At 50.0% G+C, this 11561-nt stretch overlaps 1 protein-coding gene across 1 annotated transcript; it reads left to right on the top strand.

The window, feature by feature from the left end:
* Positions 1 to 1200: 1200 nt before the first annotated feature.
* Positions 1201 to 9767, top strand: MPPE1 (metallophosphoesterase 1). The gene is made up of 9 exons (XM_007463283.1): positions 1201 to 1496; positions 4230 to 4338; positions 6007 to 6110; positions 6697 to 6771; positions 7373 to 7556; positions 7672 to 7737; positions 7816 to 7938; positions 8543 to 8683; positions 9585 to 9767. Exons 1-9 carry the CDS (start codon positions 1201 to 1203, stop codon positions 9765 to 9767), a joined length of 1281 nt encoding a protein of 426 aa, XP_007463345.1.
* The last annotated feature ends 1794 nt before the right edge of the window (positions 9768 to 11561 follow it).

Genomic DNA, 11561 nt, shown 5'->3' with positions numbered 1-11561 from the left:
CCACTGTGGAGTAGGCTGGGCTTTTACAGGTGCAGGTGCGAACATTCTGGAAGCCGGACTTTGCGGCGATTGTTTTAAGCCCTAAAAGACTGAGTGTCCTTGTCCCTTTGGTTGTCAACCATATGAAGGTTCCTAGATCCACCCTAGAAAATCACCTCCCTGGAAAGGACTCTCTGTATTTATTGGCTCAGTTAAGATCCATGGTGGGTGTCTCCACAGCTCCCCCTGCCTTCTGGGGCTTCTCCCGAGTCTGAGCTCTCTGTGGCCTCCAGGTCACCACCTGTTGTAGGATCCTGGTCTTGAGCACTAGTGGAGGAACCTAAAGTGGAAGGCCGCCTCTCAAAACCCACCTCAGGCCACCCTTTCATCAACATTCTCGTCAGATGTGTCAAAAATGGATGCAAAGTTCATCTACGATTCAGATGAACCCGTGAACATTTGAAAGGTTCCCGAAGAGAGACAACCGCACATAAATGTCTTATAAAGGAAGGCCATCTAGAGTTTAAGGCTGATGTGCAGGTGAAAACCCATGTTTGTGGGAATGTGTGTAACCCAACGCAGTGTTCATGGCTGCGGCTGCATCAGACCCCAACCCTGAGCCAGTGAGGAAACACCTTGTCTGTGAATGTCTACTTCTTTTGTGGAAGAGCTGTGTAGAAAAGTGGAGAATTCACACCAAAGGCAACACTGTTACTTGGGGCTACGGCCTGTTGATTTTTGTGGAGGTAGGTGGGGCATCCTTTTGGGAGCCAAGTGGCACCTGCTTGCTAATTGTTGACTTTTCCTGTTATGTCTCGCACCTTAAACTCCCTCCATCTCATGATTTCTAAAGTAGTAATAAAACTTTGTCATCTTGGTGGGAAGATCATTCTAGTAGCGCTATCCTGTCATGTGGAGGTGTAGAGACCGCCTAGGAGGCCACTGTTTTCCCTTATCTGTAAGTCACATGGTGGGTCGTCCTTGTGAAAGTACAGGACAGTCCTGTTTATCTGGGAAGGTGATAGGGTTCTGGAACTTGCTAGTTCTTAATGGAGGGCTAGTGACAGTGGCTTGTTAAGGGACACACATCACCCGGTCCTCTTCCTTTCCCTGCAGGTACTCAGCTAAGACACCAGCGCCAGCCGCACCTGGCCAGGAGTCTGGTTTCCTTGTGGGAAGTCTCGTGGATTTGACTTGGCTGCTGCACCCCCAGGCAGGGACATGGCTGCAGAGGACATAACCTCGACCGGGCTGGGGTCCGGGAGGCAGCACCTCCATCCACTGAAGAGGAGGGGCTTGGTGCTGCTGAGACTCACGGCCATCGTCTTTGCTGTGCTTCTCTTTTGTGAATTTCTAATCTATTACCTAGTGATCTTCCGGTGCAGTTGGCCTGCAGTGAAAACTCCCGCGGATGCCGGTGCACTCGGGACCCCTGAGCCTGTGCTCAGGGCCATGTTCTTGGCTGACACCCACCTGCTCGGGGCTGTGAGAGGCCACTGGCTGGACAAATTACGGAGGTAGGGGCTGGACAAATTACGGAGGGTTGGGCTTCCCTGGTGGTGCAGTGGTTGAGAGTCCGCCTGCCGATGCAGGGGACACGGGTTCGTGCCCCGGTCCGGGAAGATCCCACATGCCGCGGAGCGGCTGGGCCCGTGAGCCATGGCCGCTGAGCCTGCGTGTTCGGAGCCTGTGCTCCGCAGGGGGAGAGGCCACAACAGTGAGAGGCCCGCGTAACGCAAAAAAAAAAAAAAAAAAAAATTACGGAGGGTTTTCTGTAGGTCTGTAGGCTGGAGGCTTGTCGGCCTCTCCCCACGGGTTGGGCCTCATGGCTTTAGGAACGTGTTTGTTATTTTCTCCTCAAAGAAGGACGTTTGGGGCATTTGGCTTTTCCTTTAACTTACTATTTACTGAGTGTCTGTTACGTACAAGGACCCAGGATTGTGAGTCGGGCGTGGGTCTGAGTCCTGTGGCTCTGAACTAGTTATCAGGCCTCTGAGCTCCTTTGTCTCCCCGTCTGCAAGTGGATTCATACGGGAAACCTCACAGGCCATGTGAACGAGGTCTGCAGAGGGGTCTCCCTCTCCCTCTCACCTCTCTGGTGTGAAATTTTGAGCCCTTGGGTTTGCCCCTCTGGGAGACTGGAGGAGGAGCAGATTTGTGGTTGTTTCCCTGGGGAAAGCTTAGACCTGCTTGGCTTGGTTTGTTTTCTCATTGGAAGGCTTTTAAAAATGTTATTTAAAAAAAAATTTTTTTTAAACTAATTATTTATTTATTTTTGGTTGCGCTGGGTCTTAGTTGTGGCAGGTGGGTTCCTTAGTTGTGGCTCATGGGCTCCTTAGTTGCGGCTCACTGGCTCCTTTAGTTGCAACATGTGTGCTCCTTAGTTGCGGCTCATGGCCTCCTTATTTGTGGCTCACCAGTTCCTTAGTTGCGTCTCACGGGCTCCTTAGTTGTGGCATGCGAACTCTTAGTTGTGGCACGCATGTGGGATCTAGTTCCCTGACCAGGGATCAAACCCGCATCCCCTGCATTGGGAGGCGGATTCTTAACCATTGCGCCACCAGGGAAGTTCCTAGAAATGTTATTTTTAACTGTGGTAAAATGCAAATTATGTAAAATTTACCATCTTAACCATTTTTAAGTGCACAGCTTGGTGGCATTAAGCACATTCACAGCACTGTCCAGCTGTCACCCCATCCATGCCCAGAACCTCATCATCTTCCCCAGCTGAGACACTGTCCCCACTAAACACTGACTTCCCCTCCCCTCCCCCAGCCCCCGGTTCCCCACCATCTACTTCTGTCTACAGCAACTTGACTGCTCTGTGTCCCTCAGTAAGTGGGTCCCACAGTAAGTGTTTGTCCTTTTGTGTCTGACTTGATTCACTGAGTGGAACGTCCTCCAGGTCCATCCGTGTGGTGGCAGGTAGCAGGATCTCCTTCCTTTTTGAGGCTGAGTTTTACTCTGCTGTCTAGACGGACCACATTCTGTTTATCTGTCATCTGTTCCCGGACACTGGGTTTCTTCCACCCTTTGGCCTTTGTGCTTGATGGCATGAAGGCAATTCCTGGCCTGGTGGCCCTGTCCCTGGCACCTTTTCGTCACCATGGCTTCATTTGTGCCTCCCTGGACAGGCCTTTACTCCTGTGGGTGGGAATGTCCTCCAGTGCTTGGGATGTCCCCAGGGTGGGTGAAGGAGGTGGGATGGACGGCGGGGCTGCTGTGCCTTCTTCCTCAGAGTTTTAAACCCCAGGAGGCATGAGCTAGACCAGGGCTAGGTGAGGCCTGGGTTCTGTGTTTGGGCCTCACCTGGGAGCCTTGTTTATGAGCAGTCCCACGAGCAGCCTGCCCTGTCCTCTTGCTGCTGCTTCTACACGCTTTCCTCGCCAGTGTGAATAACAGTAAATCAGGCCAAACCAAGATGTGTATTTGTGAGGCGTCCTGGGTGAAGCGGTGGCCACGCAGAGAGGTTTCTTGGCCTCAGTCTCCCTTGATGGACAGTTACCGTCCCCTCTATTGTGCACCAGACGTAACGCCCGCTTTGGGAGGGGAGAGGAGCTGGGATCTCAGGACAGTGGTGGAGTCGGAGTTGGCCAGGGAGCTGGAGGCAGGGCAGGCGCTGCCGATTTGAAGCCCCACCAGTGTGGGCGCCGTGCCCGCCCGCTTTATCCCGTGACTATCCGTGAAAGCAGGTTTCACTGTCTCGTTGACCACAGAGAAACCAGGAATCAGAGGCAGTAGGCAGCATTGGCGAGGCGACCACGGGTTGCTGGGGGGCGCCGTGTTGGGCTGTGGCCTGATGGGCTGCAGACCCGAGGCTCTGAGCGGTCATCTTCCTCCGGGAGTTCTGATGCTGGGCTGTGTCTCTTGTCTCCCCCAAGAAGCCCTGTGCTGCATCTCCTCTGTGTGTCCGTCGGCATTGGCATCTTTGGAAGCTGCATCCAGGCCTCCCAGGCCCCTGGCTCTGGTGAAGGAGGGACAGCTTCACGTGCAGGGTGGGGCTGGTCTGAGGGTCCCACCCAGGGAGGCAGTCCTTGCGGTGGTGGGAGGGGCAGCCTGATGGTCCCCTGGTGCCTTTGCCCCCTCAGTGAAGCAGGTGGGGACCCTGGCTCTCCCAAGCAAGGGGGGGGCCATGAAAGAAGGAGCGGGGACCTTTTAGTTCACATTTTAAATGGCCCATCAGACCATCTGCTGGATGTAGCTCTCTGCCCGAGAAGTGGATTGACCCTTCCTTTCCTCTTGGCCTCCAGGGAGTGGCAGATGGAGCGAGCCTTCCAGACCACACTGTGGCTGCTGCAGCCTGAAGTCGTCTTCATCCTGGGAGACGTCTTTGACGAAGGGAAGTGGAGCTCCTCCCAGGTGGGACCCTGCAACCCTGGCACCCTGGCCCTGTGCTGAGGTCCAGCATAGGAAGCCCAGGGGGTCGTGGAGCCCTGGCCGTGGGTCGGAGGTTCCAACATGAACAGTGTGTGGCCTGTCCTGAGGTCTTTGGGCTCTGTGTCAATGACAGTTGTGAGTTAGGTCGGCTCATCTTAGGTTTGTCTGTGTAGGAGACACCTGGGTTAGCTAGGCGCTTCCCATGAAGCTCTCGGAAGGGGAGAAGTAAGCAAGAGGGAAGCGTTTCAGTTGTCCCTGGAGTTACAAGAGTACATGCTGAAACGTAGCTTGACTTTAGGCTCTTAAAATATAATGCCTACATCATGAGATTGTGCTATGTACAGGTTACTTGCTTTCCTCTCATTTTCCTTCCTCTGAGGAAGGTGGAGGGAGCCAGGCCCTGGTGGGAGGTTCCTTTGCCCTCTGGCCCGAGACCGGGTGATGTGAACCTTTCCACAAACCAGAGAGAAAGGCCCTTCTCACCTTGGCTGTCAGAATGCTTTGCCTACCACATTCCTGGGATTAATGGGAAAAAAAAAAAAGCTGTTCTTGCTGCTTAGTTAAAAATGTTCTGTCACTAATGATTTTGGAAGATTTTTTTTTTTTTTTGGCTGCGCCATGCAGCATGTGGGATCTTAGTTCCCTAACCAGAGATCGAACCCGTGCCCCCTGCATTGGGAGTGTAGTCTTAACCAACTGGACCACCAGGGAAGTCCCCTGGAAGATATTTTTAAAAATTGATTGAAATTTTGCAGGACGGTCCTAAGCTGTACAAAGAAAGTCTTGGTCCAGGTATGACAGAAACCCAGTGTTCATAGGGTTGCAGTGTTTGTTGTGATCTAGTGCAGAACTAATTATGAAATAATGGAAATGCTGTATGTAAAAAGCAACTAGTTATAAAGTGAGGTTGGATATAGATGTTGGTTTTGCAAATCAAAGGGAACATTTTATCTTTTTCTAATTTTATGTTATTCTAACCTTAAGTATTATTTGTTAAAGTCTTTGTAAATGTATTGAAGGAATCTCTATCCAGCTTATTTCCCTAGGTTGGGCCAAATTTAAAACTTTTAGGATAAAGTTGACTACTATTCAACTAGGTATCGTCCAGCCTGGAGTGTTTGTCCAGTTTATGTTTTTAGGCTTAATAAAAATAAGAACTAAACAAGCATCATTCTCAAGCTTTAACAGTTAAAATCAGAAAAGTCTTGAGAGATTTGTTGGACTTTGTCTTTCCCCCACGTCTCATTGGGCCCTACCCCACTGTCCAGCCCCAGTGAGTGTGACCCCACGGGAGCTGCTGGTCCTCATCCTGGGGGGACACACAGTGTACTTGACGTTTCTGCAGAGCCCGTTCTTAGGACATGCCCAGATCTGCGGGCATCCTCACTCAGCCTGGGGTCCGTGCGTGGCCGTCAGGTGACCTTGAAGTAGTGGGTGTATGAAGCAGGTGGTTTGGGGAGATAACACCATTTCATTAAAATTTGGCATCAAATTAAATAGTTAAAATATTAAGTTAGTTTTGGGAAAAGAATGTTAGAAATTCCGCACGATGGCTTTATGAACGTCTGATCTGGGCGGGAGTGACCTCCTCACCCTCAAAACAGGGCAGGGAAGGCTCCCGGGCCACAGCGGTGGTGCTTCTCCCCGCAGGCTTGGGTGGACGACGTGGGGCGCTTCTGGAAGATCTTCCGACACCCGCCCCATGTGCAGTTGAGGGCCGTGGCCGGCAACCATGACATCGGCTTCCACTACCAGTGAGTGGTCAGAGGAGGCCCCTGCGCACGGCTGTGCCTTCCTGCCTGCCCAGCCTGGGGGGCCTTACCTGTGCGGTCAGGTGGCGGGGCTCCACGCGGGCGGGACTGCTGTTCTGCACATCATATGCCTGCCCCACAGCTGATCTGTATGTGCCCTAGGGTGATTCTAACTTGAAACTTACATTTCATGGCCAGTTTTCTTCGGGAATCAGACAACAAGATGATTTGGGCTTTACTAGCTAACGTTCACACTGCTTCTGACGTGCCAGCCTGTTAGAAGCACTGTACTTCTGTACGTTTAATCTCTTATTTTACCGATGATTCTTTATTACTTTACCCACTGTACCAGTGAGGAAGCTGGGGCCCTGGGGACAAAGCCGCTAGCCCCAGGCTCCAGGCCCTGGGCTGGTCAGTGGTGGGGCAGTGGGCGTGGCACCTCGCCCACCTGGGGCCCATGGGAGCTCAGAACGAAGGGTGCCGGTCGGGCCCTCAGGTCCCGGAAGTTACTTTCTGTGTTCATGATACTTCTTAAGATGTCTTAAAATGGCTCGTTCTGAAAACTGTTTCTTTTTACAATTGAACATAGGATGAACACATACAAAATAAAACGATTTGAGAAAGTTTTCAACCCTGAAAGGCTGTTTTCTTGGAAAGGAATTAAGTGAGTATTATCTGTGAATTCTTATGAAGACCCCTAGAACTTGAATTTCCTTAAGAAAGTTTAAACACGATGGTCATGTCCCAGATCATTGGATTAATTGGCTTCTTATCTCTAAATTCTTTAAGTGTCAGGCACTTTCTTCGTGCCCGGTGGACGTGCATGTGGGAAAGGAAGGCACATGTAGTGGGCGTCTCTGACAGTGCACTAGAGGGAAGGGGGCCCAGGGAACCACAGCTGGCCTTGTTGTCAATCCCAGTTTGGGCTCCTCTGGCCCAGCTAGCTCTGCAGCACCCCTACCCCCCGCCGGGTTTTAGGCTTTGCTCTGTTGTCTTATTTCACGTCATCTCCAAAGGGAGCCAGGGTGTGTGGGTGGGTCTTCGTCTCCCATTTTACAGCCGAGATCCAGGCACACAAAGTCAGATGCTCAGCGTGGCGGTCACCTGGGACCTTTCACACGTTCAGGGTGGAAAAGCCTTTACCGTGTCTTGGACTCGCCCAGAGATGCTGTTTTGTCCTCTTAGCATCGTCTGCACCTGCAGACACAGCACAGCCGGGCTGAGACTTCCAGCTGTGCTGGGGTTTCTTCCCCGTGGGTGTGTAGCTTCTGTGTCCCAGGGACACAGTTGCCAGCGGACAGCACAGGTGGCCCATGGCTGATCTCCTGCCCTTGCCTCAGTTTCGTGATGGTTAACAGTGTCGCACTGGAAGGGGACGGCTGTGATATCTGCTCTGGAGCAGAGGCTGAGCTCCTGGAAATCTCTCACTGGCTGAACTGCTCCCGGGAGGTAGGACCCCACACCCTCCCACCCCCAGGACATGGCCTCCCCGCCTTCCCTCCCCACCGTCCACCGTCCAGTGAAGGCGGGGGTGTGAGTTAAGGGCCTGACCTCTGACCAGCAGGAGCATCGCCCCCAAGAGTGTGGAGACGGGCAGCGGCTGCCGGCCTCGGCCCCCATCCTCCTGCAGGTGAGGGGGTCCCCGCCCGTGTTTGGAGGAAGTGTCCAGGGTCTTATGGTCCCCTGACTCCTCTCTGACCCTGGACAGCACTTCCCGCTTTACCGGAGAAATGATGCCAACTGCTCCGGGGAGGACGCGGCACCCCCCGACGAGAAGTACACCCCCTTCAAGGAGCGCTATGACGCGCTCTCCCAGGAGGCCTCGAGGAAGGTTTGCTGCCTCTGGGACGCAGGGACGTTGGGGACACAGGGACGCGGGGTGGGACAGGCAGTGCCTGCACAGTTGTTTCATCCTCTCCCCGCCGCCCCCTCCCCAGGAAACCCACTTCTGTTCCCTAAGATCTAGTTAATAATGTTCTCAGCTATTCTTTATTCTGTTTTCCTATCATCACGTATTTGGGAAGGTGAATGACACTTAAGAGTTAAGTTTTTGGGGACTTAATTAGAATGTGCTTTCTTAAGTGTGTGTGTCTGTATGTATATATTCACACGAATATTTATATACTATATGGTGTATGTAATATGCAAAGCAAAATATAAGTACATTTATGAAGTAGATTTATAAAAATATTTATAAAGAGAAAATATAATTAAAAATATGAAATCTGGGATGAGAAGAATAGATTCTCCCTAAGAGCCTGAGCTCAACTTTTGGTGGAGTCTAAACAGCCCAAAGGATTTTCAGGGCCGAGGGAAGCGGGCCCGCCCACCTGCGGGGGCTTCGTGGTAGCCACTGGGAGGTGGCCGCGGGGTGGTGTCTGTGGCGGTGGCCCTGGGCCCCAGCTGTACTCTTCCCACCTCTGCTGTCACTGCAGCTGCTGTGGTGGCTCCGGCCGCGCCTGGTCCTCAGTGGCCACACACACAGTGCCTGTGAGGTCCTGCACGGGGCTGGCGTCCTGGAGGTCAGTGTGCCATCTTTCAGTTGGAGGAACAGAAACAACCCCAGTTTCATCATGGTACGTGAACCTTTATTTTCGTCTCAAAGCTTTCATACGTATTTAAATCAACACAGTGATCAACTACTGAATTGCTGCAATCTGTGAAAATACACAGAAGCTGTAAACACCACCCCCCAGGCGTACCAGCAGGAACACCTCTCGGGGACAGTTGCGGCTGCGCAGGGACACCTCAAGGCGTCTCATCCTGCGTCCCTGCAGTGCCCTTGGGTACCAGCTCTGCCTATTCCATTTTCTAAGGAAGCAGGGTCATCTTGTGTTATTTTCCAAACATGCCCATTTGTTCTGACAGAAAAATGCTACAGCTCTTGCACGTTTATTAAAGATGTTAATTAGTGATGACCTGAAGCTTCGGCTCCTTTCTTTGACCCATGAGTCCAGCATCCAGGTCACAGTGCTTTCATGTCAGGGGCTTTTACTTCATAACAAGATGGGGAAAACCTCCTGTTTTCAAATTCAAAGTAAATGAACGTTCCCCACTGTCATTCCACATAGCAAAAACATCTACCAAAAAAAAAGAAAAAAGAAGCCCACTGAGATGCCCCCAGCACACCTATTTCTGGAAACAGTTGCTTATTTCAGCATCAAGTGGCGTGAAAAACAGCCGTGTCCTGCTTGTTCCTGGATGACCACTGATGCTAAGTCTCCAGGCCTCTCTGAACCCCTCTTCCATGTGCCCCCCCAGGTTTTAGAGGAACCCCCCGTGCCAGGGGCTAGATTCAGTGGAGGTCAGCTCCAGGTCGTGTGCACTCAGCACACTGGGACCCAGTGCTTGGGGGCGGGGGGTGGCTAAAGGCTGTGCCCTCGGTCTCAGGTGCCTCACGCCCAGCGGCTGCCTTTCCTCGGTTGGGTCTATGGGTTGGCGCTGTCACGGCAGCTAACGGTCTCGCTTATTCTCCAGGGCAGCGTCACGCCCACAGAGTACGCCCTTGCCAAGTGCTACCTGCCCTGCGAGGACACGGTTCTGACCACGTACTGCACAGCGGCCGGGGGCCTCGTGCTCCTCACATTAGTCCACGCTGGGCTTGTAGCCTCACCTTTTCATTTCGGTTGGAACATGCTCAGAAAATTTAAAACCAAGTGAGTAGCAGGAGACGTTCTGCACTTAGTAGTAAGTCCCACAGCCAATGAAACTGAACTTCGGGCAGTGCTTACGGAGGGCGAGACCAAAGTGGGCCATGGGCACAGCTCGTAGGATCTGGGTTGCTGGTGCAGAGTCCTGCAGAATCAATAGTTGATTGTGCTGTTCTCACGCTGTGAAAATGGGACATGTCTCTACAGCTGGTCTGTCTTCTTGTTTTATCAAATATATGTGTAATCAAAGATTGTGTCTGTACAGTGTGTAAAAGCTATGAATGTCATCACTTGCATGCACTAGACAGCCTTCCTTCCCCAAGACGGAGGGTTAGCTGTTCACAAATGCTGGGTTTGCTTCTGTCCTCCTATGAGTAGTTCTCAAGTTCTTATATTTTAAAAAGCTGTATACTTAAAATAAAATACAGATGCTACAAGCAGGAATACATTGTTCTCAAGGCTTTTGTATTTCTGTGCTAAATTAATGGAATCACATTTTTATTAATTAATTAATTTATTGTGGCTGCGCCACGCGGCATGCAGGATCTTAGTTCCCTGACCAGGGATCAAACCTGTGCCCCCTGCAGTGGAAGCACAGAGTCTTGACCACTGTACCGCCAGGGAAGTCCCTGGAATCAGATTTTTAGATGAGTAATTTTCTCTCCAGCAGACCAAGTTGTTAAATTTGAATTGAATGCCTGTCAGTGATCAAAAGAAACTTGAAAAAGGGACCAGGAAGAGGCTTTTTGTATTTAAAAATAAATATGCCGTGGTAATTTTAAACCGGATAAAATGTATTCTTTTTGTATTTTTTTTCCCTAAGAGTCTGGCTCTTCAATCAGACTTTTAAATAGGAAGTTTAGTTACAGCGGAATTGTTGAATAATAATGCATGTAAAAATATACAATTTCATTTTTTTGGGTGTATGTGTGGGGCTGTAGCTCTTCAGATTTTCATGTTTTACTTTGAAAATGCAATGGGAACTGAAAATCATTTCCACTTTATATGTCTCAGTTCAACTGAGAGTTTTATGAAATAATCAAGGATGACAGGAACAGGAATTCGATGATAATGAAATAAAAAAAATGTGATGGTGCATTGTCTGTAAAGTTGTCATCCTTTATTTCATGGAAGAGCAGTATTTAAATGTGGATGAGTTTACAAAGGATTATAAGATGCTGCAGTAAACTTAAAAACATTAAAGACTAAAAGACGAAATGGAAGTTAATGCAGTAACGCAGGCTAGGCTGCCCCATCTCTGCATTTGTGTCATTGAAATATAACCTTGGACAATTTAAAAGATTGTCTTTGACCTGAGAAAACCGCCCTCAAGGCCATGGATAGACGAGAATGGCTTTCGAGGTCTTGAGCTGGATGTAACTCATGAGGCTGCATTTGCAAGTCTTTCAAGGTTGAGAAACAGCCATGTATTTTGACTTTGTATTTAAAATAAAGGTTTTGTAATGTTTCTTCTTCAAAAGGCAAATCACATTTTATCCTTTGATTTTCCAAGGCCAGACACAAGCCTGGAACCCTTGTCTTTTTCTCACTCTTTGTTTACGATGAGACCTGTGGTCAAATAAGTGGTTCAAAAACTTTGACTAAGGGAATGGGTGACCTTGGAAACGTCTTTAAATTGCCAGATAATTGAGAAACATGTTTTCTGGAGAGAAAAAAACATCCTTGGTTCCCCGAAAGAAGCTTGTGATGTGGGTGTGGCATTTTGTGAAATGTGGATGATTAACGTGTATCATTTATATTTATATAAATTTATATATATATATATATATATATATATATATAT

Source organism: Lipotes vexillifer, unplaced genomic scaffold (genome assembly GCF_000442215.2).
Source record: "Lipotes vexillifer unplaced genomic scaffold, Lipotes_vexillifer_v1.1 scaffold848, whole genome shotgun sequence".
In the NCBI taxonomy this organism is placed as follows: Eukaryota; Metazoa; Chordata; class Mammalia; order Artiodactyla; family Lipotidae; genus Lipotes; species Lipotes vexillifer.
Note: the sequence above shows the minus strand (reverse complement) of the source record. Positions and strands in the feature narration are given on the sequence as shown.

Excerpts from the sequence above, each read along its gene's own strand:
- MPPE1 (XM_007463283.1), top strand. The coding sequence starts at position 1,201 with ATGGCTGCAGAGGACATAACCTCGACCGGGCTGGGGTCCGGGAGGCAG. Across the intron at positions 1,497-4,229 it reads TGGCTGGACAAATTACGGAG|GGAGTGGCAGATGGAGCGAG; the intron begins GTAGGGGCTGGA and ends CTTGGCCTCCAG. Across the intron at positions 8,684-9,584 it reads ACAACCCCAGTTTCATCATG|GGCAGCGTCACGCCCACAGA; the intron begins GTACGTGAACCT and ends CTTATTCTCCAG.